The 24,715-nt window shown below is 33.9% G+C and overlaps 1 protein-coding gene across 2 annotated transcripts in view; it reads right to left on the reverse strand.

Moving 5' to 3' along the window:
• Positions 1-2,125: 2,125 nt before the first annotated feature.
• The window catches only part of TTLL7 (tubulin tyrosine ligase like 7), an 86,516-nt gene continuing 63,926 nt past the window's right edge, over positions 2,126-24,715 (reverse strand). Inside the window, exons 18-20 of one of the 2 annotated variants that reach the window (XM_020282664.2) lie at positions 23,278-23,438; positions 15,661-15,834; positions 2,126-11,041 (exon numbers count right to left, since the gene is read on the reverse strand). In XM_020282664.2, coding sequence (XP_020138253.1) covers positions 10,921-11,041; positions 15,661-15,834; positions 23,278-23,438 — 456 coding nt within the window. In that variant the 3' untranslated portion in view covers positions 2,126-10,920. The remainder of the gene's footprint in view (positions 11,042-15,660; positions 15,835-23,277; positions 23,439-24,715) is intronic. The other variant, XM_012751498.2, reaches the window with a different exon arrangement.

Raw genomic sequence — 24,715 nt, forward strand, 5'->3', positions numbered from 1 at the left:
TCTAGGTCACCTTACATAAGCTTTGGCTAATTACAATATCATTTGCATTATGGTTTTAAAAGCTCTCCGCCCTTGAAATTGCCATGACAGTTCCAAAACAATTATATTAAGTATAAAAATGGGATAAAATCCAATTCTAGGAATTACTACCCCAATTCTTAGTAAAAACCCAACCCTTTAGCCTTGAATATTCCTCCCCTCAATTAGTGCGATGTCAAAAAACCAAAGACCCTCTCCTTTGGTGGGCAACTGCTTTCTTCTCTGGAGAACATACTTTCACTTTCCATAAAAGCTGCTTGCTTGTGGCTTAGGTGTGGTGCATCCTGAAATTCTACTCTTCCTAGGATCACCAAGAAACCTGAAAAACTTCCACTCAGAGGACAGTAACAATATTGGTTTTGGGAGCTCACAATCCTGAAATATTTTGACAGAAATGTTTCTCTGAGGACGGTGAAGAAAGGCACCATGTGGAAATAACAACAACAAACATTTATTGAAAGGTAGATGCTTAGAACTTGTGAACTAAGGCGGGGGAGGCATGGGCAATATGTGTAACCTTAACACTTGTACCCCCATAATACGCTGAAATAAAAATAAAATAAAATGCTAATCCCCCCCCCAAAAAAAATAAATAAAATTTTAAGGCTCAACCCCCAACACCAGTTGACTGAATGGGCCCCCTCGTGGCCAAAGAAACTAAATTGTCTGCTAGGAGGAGGGAAGGCCAGACATGCTTCATCATATCTCCCTCCCTTCTTGGAGATGTCCTTTGTAACCCATTAACAGGCCTAAGGGCATGCAAGATAATCCTGCAGGTCCTCAATTTAAACAACAAATTTATGTCCCAGTGGCTTATCTCTGATAACTCCTTGTATTGAAACATTTCAAGCCTTTAGACAAAGCTTGTGTCTTTAACCAGTTACAAGCCAAAGAATCTTTAAACCCACCTGTAACCTGTAAGCCCTCGCTTTGAGATGTCCCACCTTTTTGGGCCACGCGACTGTATGCCTCCCATATATTGAGTTTTGACTTTACCTGTAACCCCTGTCTCCCTGAAATGTATAAAATCGAACTGTAACCCAGCCACAGTGGGTCCACTTGCTCAAGGCTTCTTGGGAGTGACTCTGAGTCATGGTCCTCAAATTTGGCTCAAAATAATTCTCTTTAAAATTATTTTACAGTTTGGCTTTTTCCGTTGACAAACTTTACTATGAATACCCCAATTAATTCCCATACAACACTACAGGGAAAGCTCTAAAAGAAATGCATTTTGCCAAAGTGCCCCGAGGATTGAAGCCCAGGCTATCTGGCATCTCAGGCCACTTCAGTGTTGATTTTTTTGAGGGATGTTGTCCCAGTTCTTTGGCTCCTTGCTTGGAAAAATGCAAGCGGGAGCCAGGGTGCCAAGGAGTGATGACAGACAATTAGCACTTCCAAACAGCAGCTTTTATTGCAGGCTTTTCAGTAAAAAAAAAAAAAAAAAAAAAAAGCAGAAGTACATTTTCTGAGGGTAATAAGTCCATCTCCAGGAGTAGAAAAGATGCTTGGGTCTTACCACTCTTCCACTTTCATGTTTATACCTTATGATATGCTAAATAGTAGGTCAAATATTCATTATATATTTCTCTGGGAAAAGGGTGGAGAGTTCTTAGATCTAGGGGCTTCCCCACATTTTATCTTTACAGGGTAACTTCCTAGGGTTGCCAATACATTTGTAAATTGTCATGGTGGTGTGATTTTTACTATGTTAATGTATGTTAATGGAGAAAAGGTTACCTTTGGATGTGAGCTGCCAGTTTCTGCACATGCTTCTGGCCACGGAGAGTTCCTAATGGCAAGTTCCTGCTCTTGCCCATTTGGTGCTAAACGTTAATTGGCCTCCTCATTTTTGCCCCCCTCCTCTTTTCCTGTGGTTAGTGCTGCCAACCTGCACCTGTCTCTAACAGCCAACTCTTTTAAGCCACCACCTCACTTTACTGGGAGTAACTGAGGACTTTGTTTCTTTTAGCTAAAATTCCTGGTTGTGTCCGTAACTTTGAACTTACTTGGTGGTCTAGAGCCCCCTGGACAGAAAGGAGGAAGTGAATCACAGGTTCTGGTACCACAGTACCCCTCCCCGGCCCTTCTGCATTCCCCTCTGGACCCCTCAGGACTCCTAGCTGTCCGCAGACGCCCAAGGTCCCCTTCCCCTCCTGGGCCCACTGAGGGTCCAGCTGGTGTCTGGATACAGAAGGCAGACCTGGGCCTTTCCCCCTACCCCAGCACAGATGGTCTGGGCCTCCCTGGCCTTCCAAGAAGGCGCTGTGGGAAGGAGCCACTGTCCAAGTGACTTCTCCCCACCCTCACCCCTGACTGGTGCCTCTCTAGGAACTGCTGAGCTCTTGGGGTTGTTTCAATCATACCTGTGTCCCCAGAGCCACAATTTAATGCATATGCAAAACGTTGTGCTTGAATGGATGAAGAGGATTGCCTCTGGTAACTCGTTTCCTAAGCCGGATTCTTGTAGAACCTGAAACCTCAAGGATACCTCACCAGATTTAGAATCACAAAGCAGAATCTTTGAGATCATTGAGATGTTTTTTATATACAATGAGGAAATGATAATACTGCACCCTAGGGACTGGTGCTTGTTAATTTCCTCTCAGCGAAATGCTCATGTAGACTGAGTTGGTATTTATTTTTAGGAAACAAAGACCCTGTCCCACCCAGTTGCTTCATAGAAGAACCAGGATTGGAACCCATATCTTCTGTTTCCTATTTCAGTGTATTTTCTACTTCATAAGAAAAATAAACAATAAGGTAGATGAGTGGTAGTAAGCTAAGGAAGCTAATAGAGAATCCAATCTCTGTAAAGGACCTTCATTTTTATTTTTCCAAATCTGTGTGATTACTTAGTAAAGTGTTATGATACTATGTAGCCTTTTAGAAATCTGTACTCCCCCATCTAACAATTAGGTACCTAGGTCCCATCTGCAAACTGCTGTGGAAATTTCTAGCATGTGTAGGAAAAAGCAAAATTAATATTTCTTAGAACATTTCAGGTCTTGCGGTGGACTTCTTAAGGTTTTACTAGGACATAGATTCTCACGAGATTCTGAGCAGCCACAGAATTTAGAAAAGTTGTAATCATTTACCTGCTGCTCAGAGAAAGAGGACACTATGACCATGGGCCAAATTGCTAAGAAAAATAATTAGTCCACAAATGTAAATAATAATGTGTAAATGGTATCTGCTTTTGCCCATTCCACTCTGTCTTATAAATGTAGGAACTTGAGGTTTTAGTTAAAACAATCAAAAAAGGAAAGATTTACTTGGCATTTTTAGAGTGAGAGTAATGTAGCAGTGCTTCACATGAGAAAAAGTGGAGCTGAATGAGCTGAAATTTAGAAACTGAGACATGGTCAGGAACAAAAAAGAATTTAAAAGCAAATATAAGTAATATTTGACTGATAAACCTAAGGCTAAAATACAAAATCAAACTAATTTCTGAGGAATCTGCTTATTCTTTGTTTTTGCGGTAAATGCTTCATGACAAGTCTATTGCTTCAGTTTGGGAAGAGTCAAAACACAATGGAAGGCTAAATTTGCTTATTTTTTAAAATCCTTTCAATTTCTTCCCCAAATTTGAGTTTTCCTTTGTACTTCACATTATGATGTAGAACATTTACTGAATAAATACCAATTTGGACTAAAATGATATTAGGTTTTGATGATCTACCTATTTTTAGCCTAAGGACTAAGTGATTTTCTGAATTCACATTTTCATTTTAATGAAAATGAGATAATATACAGAAATGGTATTTTCTTAGATTGTATTAAGGTTCATATATTCTAGATTTTTCACATGCACTGTGTCATACTTTTTCTGTAAATCAGATATATTATGAACTTGCAGATATATTATTTTTACTGCTAAGAGCATGCTGCAGGTTTAAAAAATTACTTTTATTATGTTTCTTGACCTTTTTAATGTTATTCTAGCACTAGCAACAGCATAGCTGTGGTAGGACAGAGCTTAACTAAATATAGTTTTGCTGTTATCCTTGGAAGTTTTTGTCACTGCAGTGTCTATTTAATACTTACAGGTTTATGTAGATTTGGACCTATTCTTAAAACAGGAGAAGAGGTAGAATTTGCATATTTTCACTGTATGTTTCTACTACTATTTCAGAGATTGAAGGCTTCCTTGAAATGTTTCAAAACAATGAGTATCCATTTCTGTGCAACTGTCCAGACACTACTTAGCCTACAAAATTCTCAGTACTTTTTATAACTACATAAAATAGTTTGGTGTAGGCCACTATAGTGCCTAGAGACTCATTAAATGCAAACTTTTATCATATAAGACTCAATAAATGGTTAATATGTTTTCATAAGAGCTTAGGTTGCATTCAGACCACATTCTTAAGCATTTTACATTACTTTGCATATCATGATTATGTTGTAAATATCCACCAATACAACTCATGCTTACCTGTGGCTATCCTCCTGACCTTAAGCCACCCCTTTTGAAGCCCTGGTTCAAATATTCCTGTGGAAATTACCAAATTCTCAAGTAACAAATGCAAGTTAATTTCTTGCACTAGATTTGTCAGTGTTCATATTTATACCACCAGTGTATATTTGATAAATAAATGATTAAATACATTGATTACTTTATCAGTAAATGTTTAGTTTGGTATTTTTCAAAGTTTGCTCCATAGATGCTTAGTCCTGGCAGATGCATTGCAATTAAAGGTACTATGGTGAAATTAGTTTGAGAACTAATGCATGTTCTAGTCCCTTTCTGGAAATTCTCAGTGTACCTTAGGGTACTAAAGACTCTGAGAGATATTTAAATATAGACACACCCAGTGTTTTCCAAATTTACATGACCATAGTGATAAACATTGTTATACTACAGCTACATGATGAATAATTAGTAAAAGGTAACTCTCTCCAAATTAAAGATCTATTATCTTACTCTCTACAAAAGAACTAAATGTTTTATTTTGCTTTTTAGGCACTATATAAAGTTTTCTAACCCTTGATATTATTTCAGGATTTATTTTGCAAAAATATTTTCAGTCATTTAATTAAATGAAATCATATATATATTCCTTAAATATTATCAGATTATATAGGGAGATACCAAACTACCCACATTGGCCTCATCTTTATCTGTCACTGAAAAATAAAATCAATTCAAATTTTAAGGACTTTATAAAATATTTTTACTTTATAAAAATAATAACAAATTTTCTAAATTATATTTTTAACCACTTCGGTACCACGCTCACCGGCCGCGAAACCTTGCCCACAGCCGGCACTCACAGTCTGCAGGATAGTCTGCGCTGTGCACTGACGACGAGTCCATTTTGCTCTTGTGTGATGAGGAAGCTTTAAAGCACTGAAAGCTTGTTTTACTTTACAGGCAGCTTTACTTGTAATGTAAATCAGAATAGGTAACATATACATATGTGTTTTCATTATCTTATTTTTAAATGTTCACAATTTTATTTTAATAAATGAAAAATTAGAAAAGTCAAGTTTTGTTATTAACGCTAAAGTTGATGCTCAGCTGTGCGCCTTCACATCACGGCTGTCAGCTAAAGTCGAAGCTAGGTTCATCTGTGGCTATCGACTACAGTTGATGCTCGCACCTGAGTGGTTAAGAGTCAACCTTTATACTATTTGGTTGTCAATTTCAAGAAGCGAGGCATGCATGCATTAATATTCCCACTTTTGGATTTTTATCCAAAGTGCTTCTTTTCTTTAAAGGAAAACGATTCTAATTACCTTTCATATAATTATCCTAAAGAGCAATAGTATAAATGGTAATATGATATGCTTCTTTTTGAGGCTTAATATGCTAAGTTCTAACAATGACAAAATTATAAATTCTTGAAAAAAATAAATGTTATATCTGAGATGCTGATGTAACACTATTAATAATCAGATTAGTAATACTATTATCATCCCTGATGCTAAAAAGATATAAAAGTGTCATTTCTAAATTTTAGAAGTCTGCCTTCTAGCTAACTAAAGGAGTTGATATCAATTTTGTTTACTTGACCTGACTTTAATAGCAGGTAAAGTTATCCCCATAGTGCTATTGCATCTGTACAGCAGAAAAAAATGACTGTGGAAATATATCTCATCACCCTAAGCTTAATTGAGAGCCAGTCTCTTCTACTACAAAAACCTCTGTATGTGCGTATGTAAAACAGAAATAAGCATTTGATGACATATTGTAGCTTTCTTATGTTAAACATTTTTTTTATTATAGTAACATATCTGAGTAATTGAAATAACTTCACCATACAGATTTCACGTGCTGGAGCATGACAATGCAATGCTAATTGCACACTGTGTTGACATTTCAAGCATATTTTCTATAATAACATTTGCATTCATATACAGGTAGTAAAGCACATGGGGATAATTTGAGTCATGATTCATGTTAACAAATGTATTGCTTTCAAGCTAATCCTCAAACCCAGAATCTTCAGCAAATCCATTAATATTCAGATGTTGTAGCATGTACAGTAGTTATTGTATGAACCGAACAGCTCAGGACCAAGAATTATTGTTAGTTTTTGAAACGGAAATAACATTATCGGATTACTTTGGTGAGGTAAGCCTTCATACTAATTTAGGAACTATTAGTCTATTGATTGATGTCTTTACCAATAGCTTTCAAGTTAGTAGGTGATGATAAAATGAAAGCTTTCTGTAGCTCTTCTTAGATAATACAGCCCAGTTAATGGAGAATCTGTTACCTGAGTAATTTTCCTTCGATATACCATATACTCATTTATGAAAAGGCAAAAAACCCATAAAAACACCAAAAAAGGGCAATAATCTCAAAGTATACAATAAATTTCAATTTACCGATTTTGGTTGCAAGACTGTTATTTGTAGCCATGTATCTTGCTTTATATGGATCTGACCAATTAATGCTCTTTCAGACATAGAGACTGCAACGTGGTTCTTCAAAATCTCAGCAGACAAACTGAATTAGATCCAAACACATATTTTATCTATGTTTTATTGTCATCGAGGCAAAACCACACCACTATAAAATGCAAGAAAAACCAATGTTTAAAAGGCAGGAATTCTCTTTTCTTGACTTTGTCCACACAAAGGTCAAACCTTCAAAGGGAACTCTGAACTAAAAAAAAAAAAAGTAGTAAAGAAAGAAAGAGAAAGCAGTTTAAGGAAAAAAATTTTTATCATGAATAATTTCTAAATTTATAATTTATTTCTACATCAACATTAACCAAAAATATTTAGATAACTAAAATGAAAACTTAAATTTCTTAATTTAAAAATAAAAAGAAATTTTCAAAAAATCATGAGGTCATAGAAATACAATTGTACAATTATACTTTTTATTGTTTAATCCTTAGAACCAATTAAATTAAGACTCAAAATGTAAATTAGCAATACAGAACAGAAAAGTATTTTCTGTCACTCTTGAGGTATTTGCTATTATTTTAAGAACAAATATTTAAGAATGAACCAGTGCTTCACAGAAAATCAAAGAATGGCATCTATGCAGCTATCAACTTTTTGGTACTTTTGAAAAAGTCGAATAATGTATACATTTAGAATTAAAAGAATTTTTATACAGAATTACATTGACATGCTAAAGAAGAAAGTATTTGAATTAATTTATATTAAAACATCTGAAAGTTCAAGTTAGATAACAAAATTCCACACTCATATACTTTACAAATTAAAAAGAGAATTAAAATGAAATCCTTTTCTTGACGTCTAGAAGCCACTATTATCTAGTCATGTATACATATTAGACAGAAAGAAGGCTGGGGTTTTTGGTTTGGGCTTGGTTTGGTTTTAGTTTTAGGGAGGAGGAACTAGTGGAAATTTTTTGTGTACTTAGACCTAATATTGACATATGATAACATATTTATAGATCTTTACATCTTATAGATTACCAAGGATATTCAACTTTTTTCTAAGCAGAGGTTACCATTTGCCATTTCCATGTTTGATCCTATTACAATTTCATTTTTATATATGAAAGGTAAATGAAATGCTAGTAAAATAAAATTTGTTGCTAGTATAATTAATCAAAATATGAATCACAACAGTTCCTTTAACAGATTACATAAAGCAAATGGTAACTAGTCTACAATGCTGGATTATTCAAGTGAAAACTAATTTGCACTCTCAGACTATGTTTGTAGGTGATGATTTAAAATAAAAAGGTTGTTTCTTAGGCAATTCTGGAAATTATTCCAATCTCATACAGTTCTGAAAGCATTCCTATCTTAGATTTACTAATAGAGCAGGGATATGTTTTTTATATAACAGGATGAAAATGTACTTTTATTGTAAGTAAATTGAATTCCCTATTAAAACCCCTGGTAAGATTAAGTAGCTTCTGGGGTTTTTTAGATAAAACTATTTTTTTTTCCTAGAAGAGAGAGAGAAAATCAGATGTATACTATCACTTATGCTGATATTTTTAACCCTATGAATAAAAAATTTATAATAAAAATAAGGAATATTTTATACCTCTAAAACATTTCTATGGCCTCTTGGGACTTCCATGGTTTATTGTGTCTTTTCTTCTTAGTTGCTCATTAGGGAATAGCACTTCAGAAGACATAGTCCACAGCATACCATGTAGTATATATAATGAGCACATGGCTTTTATTCACAACTTCAGTATATCAAACTAGATCAGCACAAATAGGCGAATGTGAGCAATAATATTCTAGTACTCAAAAATAAGGCCAGACTTAAGTAGCTAGAGAAATTAAATTTGTCCTTCAGTTGATTGGGTAGTTTCATACATTTAAATTACTCTTAATTTTAAGTTTGTGTTTGTGTGGGGTTTTTCCCCCCTTGAGGGGAGGGTTCCTCCTAATGTTGGACATTCTTATTTTTGTTTTAAATAAAGATTTCAATCTTATATAAGTAAGGACAAAAATTCCAAAGCTTACACTCTAGCAAATTAAGTAACTATGTCTAATTTTAAGCTAATGCAAATGAGTGGCCAACAAACTAGATAGATATCTTACACCAGACATTTAAAAGCTATGGCTCTTTTGTAGCCAAATCATAAGTTTTCAAAATAATGCCTAAAAATTCTCCATGAAAAGATTTACTTGTTCATTGTTCTTATGGTGATTTTTTAATATCCCAATTTTTGCATTATTTATTCTAAGAAATCTATAACATATTTAAGAATTCACAAAATGGAGTCATGAATATTATACTGTAATTTCCTTCATTCTCATATCCTTATCCTCTTCTTTCACAATAATAACAAATTCTTCTTTGGGATGCATCCAGCAAGGAAAAGTATCTACTGAAATGTGGATGTTTCATAGTCATAAAAAATAAAGTACCTGGCAATGATTTAGGAAAGAAACAAACTATTTCAGCCGAACACAGACTCAGAAGATGGCTTCAAAAGTGAAATATATCTAACTTACAACTTTGGGTTGCCAATTACCCAGGTTGTGAATTAATTCAAGCCAATTTGCCCCTCTCAGTCCTCCTTCTCCTCTGGGGCCATTTCTTGATTTACTGGAAATAGCTTTTATGATAGTGAAAGGAGGTAAAAGGTTCATGAATTTTAAAAATAATTAGCATCTGTGAGAAAATAAAACTGTTGGGGGAAGAAGTTTTAAAAAATTCTAAAAAGTGAATATTGCACTTTCTGAGGATTTCAATGTCAATGATAGTGTCATTTATATTTTTATGGAAAACTGAAACCTCATTCATTGTTTTGAAAACTGTATTCAAGAAAAGGAAGTATTGCTATGAAACTGATGCATAATAACTTTGGACAGGAAGAAAACTTCATACTCTATATTAAAAAAGAACCCTCAAGGGTACATCCATGACTAGTAATATGTGGTAATTGGAATCTTTTATTCACAATTATTTAAATTATTTTCTATGGTGCAATGAGAAAGTACTATATTAGACTTTGCAATGTTAAGTTGGTCTCAACCTTGAGTGATTTATAAAATAAGTGTGACTCATTATAACATCAAAATGAGTTTGAAACATCAGCTCTTCGGCAAAACAGAAGAATTGTATTTCACTATATGTTAAACCCATCAAAGATTTACTTTCCAAACAAAAATGAGTGATATAAGACACAAAAACCATGCAGAAAGATTTTTGTCATTACCATCATTTTCTGTTCCTTTATGTGACTTCCTATGAAAAGTAAACATGAAAGCTAATTTACATTTTATTTTTAACCCACTGGATTGTCTTCCATTTTAGATCATAAGATGATCTAGCCAGATCTTTTCTGAACATGTATATTATTACAAGTAGCTAAATTTCCACATAAAGGAATAAAAATGTTGGAGAATCGGGTTATGAACTTTCTAGTACTTTACAGTGTGCTGTTGTAATGATAAACCTGTTTTATACTTAATCCTACCACTGAGCAACACCAAGCTTCTAAATATTTTTTGTTTCATTCTAACTGGCTACTATAGATAATAATTAATAAGGTATTATACTATTAACCCCTTTTCAAGTCAAAAGGCATGATATTTAGAAAATAATTTAACACTGTAATGGGATCTTCAAGATCAATTGTTTTATATATTCTGCAGCAAAAATAACATTTCTAGTAGGAAGGAATTAATTATAAACCTAGCAAATTCTAGAGATTCACATATTTGTGTAAACAATTTTAACATGGTTTATTACATTTCCAGAAAGGTTAAGTCTTATATTAAGTTTTCTGCTAATTTTTTTCATATATTATAATAAATATATACGTTATTTGGGTGCACGTGTGTATATATTATCACACACAGATATATGTCTTATATACATAAAACAGCACTTAATGGTCACTTTCTTTGCATGTTCAACATGAGAGGGAAAAAAATGATTTGCTATTATGTATAACTCATGGCGATCTTCCCTTCTTTTTCACAAATGGCCATATCGGGATGTAAACAAAACATTGGAGCGAGTCGTTCCAGGTGAATTGTACTTCAAGCTGTAGTTTGGAGTTCTCATGAAGAATTGGGTACTCCCTGGTAACAAATACCTAAAAATGATAGTTAATAAGTTAGATTTTTGCAAGCAAATTATTATTAACATTTCTCACTAAAGGGTTATAGGGTTATAAATATACACATTCTACATGAGAAACATTACTATAAAACAATGTAATTCATATAAAAAGATTTACTCCAGACTGTGGGAGTGCAGGGAAGAGGAGTCATAGAGCCTCATCCAAAGAGTTGAAAACAGATGCAACATATGCTAATAGTATCCCAAGACATCTCATAAAGAGCCATTGTACTGAAAAGCTATGAAACTGTTTATGTGGCTAATGTAAATTTAGAATTCATCATCAGTCCCTGTAAGTAATGTGTGGGGTCAGTCAAGTATTTCTTAAAAACATGTCATATGAGAATTTGACTAGCCATATTAACAATAATTGTGTTAAGGATGTTGAAACCACTGATTATAATTTAATATCATTGATACTTTATGACTATAGGCAATCCAATAGAAAAAGTTAAAGATCAGCATTCATAAGTACATTATAAATTTTATATTCTTAGACTGTATAGTACTTATGATTACAGAACATTAAAACCAATCATCATTCACAGGTCACATGTAACCAAATATATTTGAAGACAAATAAATGTATTTCAAAATATGTGATTTCTCCAGAGTTTAGAAAGGCAACATAGTGCATATACTATAAAATACCTCCATCAAGGTCTTAGACCAGAATCTTATAAACAAACTGTTAATATTTCTATAGTAAAATGTATGAATAGTCACAATAAATCAGATAAAAACTATAAATAATTTTATGTCAATTCAGGTCAGATTTGCAAAGTAATATGTTACTTTTTTTCCCAAAGCTTTGAAAATTAAAATTTACAAATAACAGATTGTGCATCTGTACAATATGTTTTCCTATAAGAAACCTTGATTAGCATTAGGCCAGTCCAATCTATATGACTAGTGAGGAATGGTCAAGGAAATCCATATGAACAAATGCAAATAAACAACACTATTCAAAGTATAAGTCCTGGTGATGATGATAAGGACATGCTATAAAGTCAGGACAAAGATATTTATGAGGAATTTCTAAGAGCAGAAGTAGCAATAGAATGGTTTGTAATTATCAGTGATCTTAGAAAAATAAACAATGGTAGAGGAGCATCATATCATTTATTTTATTTTCTTCACTTGACATTAGACTCCTCCAGTGACAGTACTATACTTCCAAAGGGTACATGAAAAATTTGAGGTCCAAGAGCAGTATTAGCTATCTATTCTATGCTATGTGATACTGATAACTATGACACCTCTATGTCAATGGAAAATTACATTTATAGTTGTGTTATATGAATTTTGTAGAGAGAAAATAAATTCACTATAATCAAACTGCATACAGAATTCAGATTAAAATGAGAGAATTTTTCATAATATCCATAAATATCATTTTATCATGAATTATCTGCTAATATCCTCTAAATCTATTACCTAATGTCACAAACTATAAGTAATTGCTCAAATCATTAAGTTAATAGAGCAGTAAAATAATATACAACAAACCAAATTAAATCAAAATTGCATAATGGGTGATGAATAATGAAACAATTGATTTCTCACATCAAAGATTATATAAATTATTTTCTTAATATCACTCAGACAATTTATATGGATAAATTATTATGTCAAGAGTTGGCAGAGTCATGATGATTAATCTGATATCTCTGCCATGAAAAGTCTACCCTTCCTATCTAGGGCAAGGGTGCAAAAGAAATTAAGGTGTTCGATCCAAACTCACTATTCTGTATTAGTTGAGAGTTATTCTACTTTCTGTTGAAGATATACTCTTATTTGTACTGATAATTACATAGTAAATAGTAACTTCTACCAACTTTATTTCAAAGAATTTTCAAGCAATTGTTACTATTGACATTTCGATAACATTCACATAAATTTCTGAAATAAAGATCTCCATTTTGCATATGAAAATAAAGCATGAAAGCTAGGACCACCACTAGCTTATACTATTTTACTGAACAAATATTTAAATAGTGGTCTCCATGTGCACAGCACTATTCTAATATTTTTATAAATATTAACTCATTTAGTTCTCATAACAATTCTATATGGTATATATTATTGTTCGCTCCATTTTACAGATAAATAAATTTCATGAGGCACCCAGGGTCACAAAGCTACTAAATGACAGAGCCGGGATTCAAATCAAAGCAGGCTAGCATCAGTGCTCCTACCAACCATACTATATTGTCATGATAATTTCACACAATTGTCATTGTATATGAATGTCAAGTTTAAAACTAATAGGTACAATTATTATATTTGTCTTTTCAGAAATGTGAAGTATAAAATAGCCTATAAAGTGGAAAAATATTATACATGCCACAAACCTAAACTTTTTAATAGAAGCAGAAAAGGTTAAGATGAAACTTTTCTTGAGACTTAAAAAGAAAAGAAGTTCAGCATGAACTATAAAAAGCATATGAAATTACATTAGAAGAAACACTTTGCTTCCCTAATGCAAGTGCTGTGGGATATTTTAAAGTGTTACAGGGGAATACAATGGAGTATTTGCCTTAATATCTCCATCAATATCTCTTGGGAGGTGCCATACTAGCTGAACATCAAAGATTACTTTCGAAATGTTCTTTGGAATGATGTTAAACAATTTGATTTTTTTAAGCAGGAAGACTATCTCAAGGAAATGTGTTGTTTCAATCTTTTGGCTATCAGAAACAATGCTGCTGTGAACACTGGTGTACAAGTATTTGTTTGAGATCTTGTTTTTAATTTCTTTGGGTATCTACCTAGGAGTAAAATTGCTGGGTCATATTGATAACTCTCTATTTAATTTTTTGAGAAACTCCCAAACTCTTTTCCACAGTGGCCACACCATTTTACATTCTCACCAGCAACGTATGAAGAGTTCCAGCTTCTTCACATCCTTGCCAACACTCATTATTTTTCACTTTTTTGAAGTTAGCCATCCCAGTGGATGTGCATTGTCTCATGGTTTTAACTTTGATTGGGGGCTGGGGTGGAAATCCCTGTTTTCAAGTTTCACCTTTGCCATATGCTGCCAATATGGATTTGGATAAGCCACTTAATATCTTTGGGCCTCAGTTTTCTCCACTATGAAAAAAGTCCAATTGTTTCTGCAATATCCAGCTCACAGAGCACGGAGCCAATGAAACAGTATATGAATGAAGTATTATTTATAATTTATATACTATGAACATCAGCCTCACTGGCAAGAATATCCCTGTTCTGAAATAGCTATATTGAACTATAAAGCATAACTTCTTCCTTCAGAGTAACCAGGAAGACTCAGCCTATTTTGCCTACCTACAAAAGCTACAAGATCAAATCAACAGAAATTGGCTTATGAAATCTGGAGTTCGAATGAATTCCTTCCTGGACTGGAACTTAAGGTTTTCCTGATCATGCTTCCAGAGTATCATCTCTTAAAGAAAAGGCTCTTCATTTATATGCTGTAATATCTAAAAACTGGCCTTCATTCTTTTAAATCATGTGGAAATGTTAATGAAAGTATTTGAAGTTTTATTTTAATATTTTGCTTCAGTCAATACATTAAAATTGTAGAATATAACTTGATATTTATATATTTTAAATATTAATGGTTAATTTTAGCTCTGCTATTGTTGTAATCATTAGTTTCTATTTGCAGAAGAGTTAAGATAGGTCAAAGGTCCTACAACAGTACAATGACAGAATCTAAGACAAAAATTAAAAATATATCACTCAATAATTTCTCTGAGAAATATTCTGAGCCATTCTGCTGTTGCAGGTCACTTCTGCAGAAAATTAGCCTTAATAAGCAGATCAATTTCTAGGTGTTTCAAAAAGGAAATCCAGACTATAGTGATTCTGTTTTCCTCACTGTTTATTCAACTATTCACTGACATTTTTGACTATCAGTTTTCAAAGTCATGGCTTAATTTTCTTCTATCCTGAATAGCACTACAACTTGCAAATACTAACACTATAATTACATATTCATCTTTATTTCTAATGAAAACTACCGTTGTTCTTTTGAGAAATGCTAAAACGAACTTTTATTTACTCTGGGTATTTTTGCAGCTTATAAACAATATAGTTTCTCATGGCTTTTGGAAAATTATCTATTTTAACTGGAAAACATTTATAAAACTAAGTTTTTAAATAGAATGTGATAACAGTTAACCTCCTACATACTTGTTTAGTAATAAAGGTAGCAGAGGCATACTGAACAATAAAAATTAAACCAAAGGCATCTTTCTAACCGTAGTAGGCTCAAGGATAAATGCCAAAATATCCCCACTAGGGAACAAAAGTTAAATGTATCGCCACATTTTTAGGTGCTCTTATTCTTGGCTTTTGAAAACAAAGATATAAATAATAATCTCATTTCCATCTATGTTCTATCACCATTAGGTTCATGATTGCGGTCCTTGTTCGGTCTCTTAAAAGTAAAGACTGTGCTAATGAAAAATATTCTGTAGAAAACAGCATGCATGAATTTTCAGTCTTTAGCACTAGCCATATAAGCAAAAAACAACTCAATTTCAAACTGTATCTTGGCATTACTTCATATGAAACTCACAAGAGCTAGAGAATGTGAACAAGTACCTGGAATTACCCCAGTCAGGACCAATGCCTGAAAGTGATCCTCTTGTGTCAGTTGTATATTTGTAAACCACTAGCAGGCACTGTTTACAAAGCTCGACCAGGCGCTGGCAACACTGGAGCTGCAAAGGAGTCACCACCTCCGGGGTTTTACTGAATATACTCTCCCAAGAGGATCTGTTGGCATGGAAACAGACATGACCTCATGTTCCTGTTTGGTGTTAAAAATGGCAACCAGCTATATCACTTTCCTAGCAACAAACCAATAAGGGAGAATAGAAATGGCCTGTAATAACTGTGAATAGTTGAAAGGTATATATAATTAATACAAATCAGGAAATTGATCTTTACATTTAAAAATACATAATTGAATCCATATACTATTTTTTTTTAAGACAGAATCTCACTCTGTTGCCCAGGCTAGAGTGCCATGGCGTCAGCCTTGCTCACAGCAACCTTAAACTCCTGGGGTCAAGCAATCCTTCTGCTTCAGCCTCCCGAGTAGCTGGGACTACAGGCATGAGCTACTACGCCCGGCTAATTTTTTCTATATATATTTTTAGTTGGCCAATTAATTTCTTTCTATTTTTTCTAGCGATGGGGTCTCGCTCTTGCTTAGGCTGGTTTCAAACTTCTGACCTTGAGCAATCCTCCCACCTCAGCCTCCCAGAGTGCTAGGATTATAGGTGTGAGCCACCGCGCCCGGCCTCCATATGCTATTTATCTTTTTATCTTTAGAGATGGGGAGTCTCTCTATGTTGCCCAGGCTGGAGTGCAGTGGCTATTCACAGGTGCAGTCAATGCACACTGCAGCTCCTACTCCTAGGCTTAGGCAATCCTCTAGCTTCAGCCTCCCAAATAGCTGGGACTCCAGGTTACTACAGGGACAAGCCACCACACTCAGCACAATTTGCCTTTAACACTTTTAATGGTGCCAACTGTAGGTGCCTGAGAGGATGGTTTTCCAAAACCTCCTATAAAATGGAGTCATGTAATATTAAAGTATTTGTAAAATACTGAGCTAATTTCTCAAAAATTAAGTGTTCTAGGAATTTAGGTTTTTCTAGGAATCTGTATTTACCTTAACATTAATAATGATCCTACAAAAGGATTAAAAAGTTGCTGCAACTTAATTTGTGACCTCTCTGCACTAGAAGAATTTAGATTAATCCCTTGATTACAGCTATCCCTTCAAATACACTTTTAGACATAATTATGCCCATAATATTACTAGAACATAGATTCTATACTCTACAAGTAATGTTACCTTAGCAGGTACTATCCTATTGCAGTCTCAAAGGTAGTATCCTTCCTCCTTCAGCACAGTCAGCTTTTTCCAAAGCAGGTAATAGGGCACATTTCCTTGGTAAATGGCAACTTGTGTGTGAACAATTCCTAAGATACCAGCATGGCTTAAATAGGAAAAACCTCACCAGCCCTCCACCAGAGAGAGAGAGAGAGAGAGAGAGAAAGAGAAAGAGAGAGAGAAAGAGAGAGAGGGGGACTGACTTATTTCTTAGTGTAAATGAAACTCTTTTCAAGCCTTGAGGGGAAAGTTTGGTTTGAGATTTGGTAATGGTTCAAGTCTCATTTTACATAAACCAATTCACATAACCCTCAGAGAGAAAAGAGTAGACTTTTAGAAAGGAAAATATATTAAGGAAAATATTTTTCTGAAGAAATGTACTTCCCAATGGGAAATACAAAGACTTCATTTTCAACCTTCTGTGGATATTTGATATATTTGGAATTTTTAAAAATGCTTTAGAAACTCAGAAAGGTATTTTTTTTATTAGAAAAGCTAATATTTATTTTTTCAAGAGAAACATGGTCGCAAACAGATAGCATGTTATCAGTGAATGACAGGTTTTCTTAAAGGAATAAGATTCAAATGAGTTAACTGAAAGAAACAAATTTTCTTCAGTGTTCTGAGATGTTCAGGACTAAATATAATAGACTAATATAATACTGAGTTTTTTAAATTAACAAAGGGGTAAAAGTTATTTTCCTTCAAAAAACAGTAATGTGCTAGTTAAATTAACTCTAAAAATAAAATTTAAATTATTGTGAAGTATAAGAAAAATTTGATATGATATACATGTGTTTACCAAGATATACAGATGCAGATATAAATATAAAATCATGTTACCTAATTTGATCAAGAAAAACACTGGAGAAAATAAATTAATTAGGGAATATGTATATGATTAATATATCTTAATCTACCAGGCCCTACATGTCTGGGAACAGAGTAATAAAAATTTCATATAAATGTAAATACACAAAGAAAAAATCCTGTGTTTTTACTTTCTTTCTGCTGGGATTTTGGGTATGTCTACAAAAGTCTACGTCTATCACCACCCTCCACTCTCAACTTGGATATGTTTATTTTTTGATACTTTGGAGCCATTTGATTAGATCTACTGTCAGGTCACTCACACCATGGTAATTTTTCTTTACCTAAATTAGGGTTTAGAGGTAGTAGGAAAAGTACAAAATAGAAGAAAGATAAAGGGGCTTCTTCTATAACACTCTAATTTGATGTAACTTTCAGAATAATATGTGAGCTATAATTTGACCAGCTTTGGCTTCTCATTCTTCATTCTTCCTTAAATATTTAAAATAAATATATGGGCCAGGCGTGGTGGCTCACGCCTGTAACCCTAGCACTCTGGGAGGCTGAGGCGGGCGGATCGTTTGAGCTCAGGAGTTCGAGACTAGCCTGAGGAAGAGCTAGACCCCATCTCTACTAAAAGAAATAGAAAGAAATTAGCTGGACAACTAAAAAAAAATTTTATATATATATATATATATATATATATATATATATATACACACATATATATATAAAATTAGCCAGGCATGATGGCACCTGTAGTCCCAGCTACTCGGGAGGCTGAGGCAGTAGGATCGCTTGAGCCTAGGAGTTTGAGGTTGCTGTGAGCTAGGCTGATGACACAGCACTCTAGCCCAGGCAACAGAGTGAGATTCTGTCTCTAAATAAATAAATAAATAAAGGTCCTGCACATATTTATTTCTAGTGTACATATTTACCACCACTAGCCAAAGACTACATTCTACTCCATTGATCCATATTTAAGTGTTAGCATACCCAAACCCCTCATAAAGAAAATGAGACCGGCTTCATTTGCACTGGGCTAATGGTGCCCCTTCTACACAAAGGAAACCTGAGAAAATTAGAACTGTGTCCCCTCCTCTACCTGCCACCTGGCATAGCTAAGTTGGTATAAAATGCCTCTATAATACTATAGTATTTCAATTTTCAATATGAGAAACACAAAGTTTTTTTTTAAAGATGAAAGGAAGGTCAGATTGCAGTGGCTCACGCCTGTAATCCCACACTTTAAGAGGCTGAGGCAGGAGGATCACTTGAGCCCAGGAGTTTGTGACCAGCCTGGGCAACATAATGAGACCTCATGTCTATAAAAACCATAATAATAATGATTAATTAATTATTTTTTTAAAAAGGTGAAAGAGGTAAAAATAGTTAAAAATACTAGTACTTTTATCAAATAACCCAGGGTCTCATCTACCTGCTTTCTGAATCTAAATTCCAAGGAAATGGAGTACCACTATCTATGCATTAAGAAAAATTAAATGATTAAAAAGTTCTTTCTGGCTCTCCCTAATCCTCAGAGATATATTAAAGGAAATGACTTTAAATGCCTTCGTTTTTTGATAATATAAAGATAAGGTATAGAATACTTAATATTTCTGGCAACAAAGGAACTTATTAATGAAATCCAGAAACTTAAAAATCCTTATATTATCCAGTAATCCAATAATTTTCACCCACTTTCTCATCAAAACATTTAATAAAGCAGTTATCTAAAGAGTCAAACAAATTCATTCCTTTCTCCTCTGGTAGAAGTCCTAATTGATGATGAAATGGCCTACAGTTAAGTAGCAGAAAGGAGAAAGGAAAGTTAAAAAAATAGTAATTTTACATATATATATATACACATATATATATGTATGTATATATACATACATATATATATAGGACAATATACCAACTGAATAATCACCAACAGAAAGATTAATGAGCTGAAAACTACCAACAACATATCCAATTGAAAGTACTGAAAGTGATAATAGAACAGGGAGACTCATAACATTTTAAGTAGTCTATATATTATGCATACATTTTCAAATAGGCATAATTCAGCCTGGAAACAGACTGCTGCCTTGGAATGTTCCTTGAAGTTTCTTCTTGCTCTGAGATTCTAAAAGAAAAGCTTTTACAATATGACAAACTTTCACAGGAAAATGCTTCTGAGTACGGGGTCTAAGTCAGATTCTCTTTTTTCTGATTTATATACCAGGGTTTTGAGTGGAACTGGGGCTTTTCCAATGATGCAATCTTTCTCCCATACCAGCCCCTGCTCTTACCTGGCAAATCTTATACTTCCTGAACCTGTCAGTTGAAACGTTACCTCCCACAACCACCTTTCCTGAGCTCTCAGGCCTGAATTTGAATCCTACAGAACCCTATATTTGCCCTATTGCAATGAAACATGGTAGATAATTTTATTCATGAAAATTCTAAGAGCCGTTTCCCTCAAGAGAACATATTCAGAGCACGGGGCCTCCTAACACTCCCCAGAGGCTGCATGTGTTAAACAGGTTACTGGGCTTGGGCTTCAGATGCCTGGAACAGGAAAAGAGAGGGACAAGAGTGTTTTCTGTTTGATGCATCAGTAAAATCCCTGGGCCGATACTAGGGAAACCCACCACAAGGATATACATTACTCTCTGATGTTTCTGGAGGCAGACAGGGATGCTTTACTTATTTTGTTTTATTTTGGGGACTCTTGACAGGCAAAGGCAAAGATGAAAGGTGGCCCAGAGTTATCTGGATTATATTTTTCCAAGTTTTTATACCTTATTGTGAAAGAAAGCTAAATCTTATATTAAAATCATTCCTTTAGAACTGAGAAGAGTAAGTTTTCATCTTGACTACTGGCTAACAGATCAAAGGTTAAAGGAGTATACATTGCCTAGACATGATGCAGAGGATACAGTAGAACTATTCTAGGTCCAAACTGAGAATCAAATACACACAACACTAAGTGACTTTATTAAATTAAGGAAGCCTAAGAAACTGATTTGTAAAGATGCAAAAAGTAAAACCTGATGTTAAACTCACCTCTACAAAACTACCAAATTAAAAAACATATATGAAGAGTGGAATCAAACTGGACTCAAAGCTTCTCCTGCTCCACCTGCCCAAACATAATGAGCTAGAGACTGGCTAATGCTATGGGACTTGCAGTAAAATAAGCTTGGCAACCATTGGCAAATCCATTTTGGAAAGAGTTGGCAAAGCATACAGTTAAAAGCTTGGGCTCTTGACTCAGACTACCTGGGTTTAAATATAGGCTCATCTATTTACTTATAGGAATGTGGGCAAGTTGTATACTCTGCTTAATCTTCAATTTCCTCATCTGTAAAATGAGGATAATAATAATAGTTTATTCAAAATACTTTTGTAGAGATTACACGGATATATAATATGTAAAAAAGTGTCAGACACTTAGTAAGCCTTCAATAAGTGTTATTTACTATCACTAGGATTACTAGTACTAATAGATACTAACAGAGAAATTTGGGAGGAATATTGTGCCAGGGACAGAAGAAAAGGATTCTGAATCAAGTTACAGTATTGTAGCAAAATAGTTCAGGAAAGAGGAGCCCTAAAGGTAAGGAAGTAGCACGTATGAGCATCTTTAGGGTCTGCCATTGGAGATTGTCCGTGGACCCAAAGCCATAGCACCAATTTCAAAAACAGACTATCTCACTACCCTCAATGGTGGAGAGTAGCTGGGATTCATAAATAGCATCAAATTGATGGAATGGCAAATAGAGAAAAATATTCCCATTATGAGTTCAGATTGGGAGTACTTTTACAGAGTCACCAACTAAAGGACTATGGAGTACAGTTCAAATGTTTCATTAAGTGTCTACAGAAATAACTTATAGCTAAGATTATTCTCAGATTTCATCACACCCTAGAGTGCTTTATGACTTCCTCCTGTTGGTGAATGGCAGCTGAAGAAAAATATGATGGTAAGAATAAATCTGCAAGTGGTATGAATGATTCAGTATCAGATGGCTAGAATATTTAAACAGAGGCCATTCTGAGATCATTTCAGAGTAGAATAATCTGTTGAGGTTTAACAGAAGAGGCAGGAATAGTACAAGGCTTTATATAGGATTCACATAATGCAGACGGGACTGGAGGGATGGGATAGTGAAAAGAAGTCCAATCAGATATTCAATGATCAACAGTTCAGAGGAAGAAAAGGACAAACTTTTAAGAGATTTGAGAAACAGTGATTTTGTTTTTCTGGAGCATAGTTCAAATAGGAGAGTGATGAGAGAAAAGATGGAGAAATAAGACAAAAATCAGCATATTAGATAGCCTTTTAAGTGTACATAAGAAAGTTTAGACTTTAATGATAAATGAGGGAAATCACTACATATTTGAGGAAATGACTCTGACAGTAAGATGGATAAAGGATACAAAAATTGGAAGCAAAAATGCCCATAAATTTATTAATTTCACTTAGCCCTTCCACCAAAAAGGGATCCTCCTGTCTGAAATCCTGTCATACTTTATCTGTGTCTCTTTTGTAATGCTTACTTTTGTATATATCATATTTTGTCTATTAGAGATATCAGAGCTTATTGGTTAAGAGCATGAACTGTGAGGTCAAGGCTAACTAATTTCAAATTCTAGTTCCACTAGGTCCTTAGCACCTATCTGTGCCTTAATTTCCTTATCTATAAAGTGGAGATAATATAGAACCTGACTCAAACTGATGTTATGAGGATTAAATAATGTAACACATGTAAAGTGCTAGAACAATGCCTGGCACAAGGTAAGTAGTATAGTTAGCAATTATCAATTTTCTTGAGGGCAAGATCTGTGTCACATTCAACTTGTATCTCCAAACACAGTAGTAAATACGTGATTATTGTTAAAAGAATGAATGGAAAACAATCTAGTGTAGCCACAGTGGGAATGTGACAGAAAAACTAGCAGGATTTAGCAAATGGTTGAATAAAGACAGTGAGGGAAAAGGTAGATGCAGATGCCCCAAAGATATCAAACTTGTATGATTGAGAGAATAACAACAGGATTAAGGGAAGCCAAGAAGGGAAGCCATTTTTGAATAAAAGGTCATGGGATGTTTGGTTTTAGATATTTAAAGGCTAAAACGACAATCACAGCATCAATGGAATTCTGGAGACAAGCAGGAGTGTAGCCATGATCTTAGAAGTCAGCTGCATAAAGGAAACAGCAGAGGAACTTTAAAGATATTGGTTTGTAATTGAGATTTTTTTTTCTCTAATTAAGACTACATTCTCTCCACTGAATTCAAATTAGTTAGGTGGTGTTGTGTTCATATTCATCATCTTACCTAAATCAGCTTAATTGATATAAATTATAGTTGAGTACCCAAAATTACATGCAGTAAAAAATCCATATTTTAAAAGATCATTAAGTAAATTCAACCATTTCATTGGGTTATCCTTATTACTAAGTAGTAAAATATTAAAAATAACAATAGTAAAAGATGACACAGAACTTACCCTGAATCACAGAAACAATTCCACAGTCCTTGACCATGATTCCAGAGTAAGCGATTAAAAACCCGGCTGAAAATCTGATACAAATTTAATTCCTCGACATCATGTACCCTCCAGATGCGTGGAAGAACTGTACGAATACTTGTTTTTACTATGTCCAAAACCTAATGAAAAAACCAAAGTACTTAAAATCTAGGTATGTTTTTATGTATCTAAAATTCAAAGATGAACACTTACACACACATAAATTGAACAACAACGTAGAATAAAAAAATCCAGAAATAGACCCATGCATCTTTGAAACTTTGGTATATGACAGAGGTGGAAAGTCAGACCAGAATAAGAAGAGGCTGTTCAATAAATAGAGACTTTAAAATAATAATTTTTATGGAAAAGAATGGGTGAAGTTGAATCTTTACTTCATTAAATTAAAATGAATCAACTCTAGATGGGTTAAAGCCTTATATGTTAAAAAATAAACTATCAAATATCTTGCAAAGTGTAGGTGAATATCTTTTAGACCTTAGATTAGATAAAGATTACTTAAGTCACAAAAAGGTATAGATCATAAAAGATTGATAGATTTTGATAATTAAGAACTTCTGGTCATTAAATATACCTTAAAGAAAATAAAAGACCAACTTACAAATGGAGAAAATATATTCAAAACATATATATCCAATAAAAGATTAGTATGAGGAATATATAAAGAATGCCGAACAAATTTTTATTATAAACAACTTAACAGGAAAAAAATGAACAAAAATTTATGAATGGCATTTCACAAAAAAGGAACTAAATATACTCAATAAACATAAAAAATAAGAATTAAGGCAATAAGATAAATTTCATATCCATTTAATTGACAAAAATTAAAAGTTTGATAATAACAAGTGCTGGAGAGGATAAGGATCTACAGGGTCTCTTAGACATTGTTAACATGTGTACAACTTTGGGCAATTGCTTTGGAGAACAGTTTGGTATTACCTCCTAAAGTTGAAACTTCCTAAGCCCCACGGCTCAGCAATTATATACCTAAGAGAAGCTCTCATGGGTAAAAACAGGAGGCATGTATAATAATGTTCATAGCAACTGTTAACAATCATAAACACCTAGAAACAACTAACCCTTCCACAATGGGAAAGTGGGTAAATACACAATGGTATACTCACCAGCTTTGGACTATTATACAGTAGTCAAAATGAATGAAATACGACACACAACATGGAGCATCTTAGTAATATAATGGTAAATTTAAAAAATATATTCCAGAGATAATGTATAGTATGCACCCTTTTAATAGAAGTAAAACAACTAAATTTAAAAAACACATAAGTACAATAAAAAATGTATAAAGAAAGAAAGCAAAGGACTGGTGAACACTAAGTTCAAGAGAATGGCTACCTGAGATGGGGGAGCCAGGGAGATGGAGGGGAAGAAG

The sequence above is a fragment of the Microcebus murinus genome, chromosome 2 (genome assembly GCF_040939455.1).
Source record: "Microcebus murinus isolate Inina chromosome 2, M.murinus_Inina_mat1.0, whole genome shotgun sequence".
Classification (NCBI taxonomy): Eukaryota; Metazoa; Chordata; class Mammalia; order Primates; family Cheirogaleidae; genus Microcebus; species Microcebus murinus.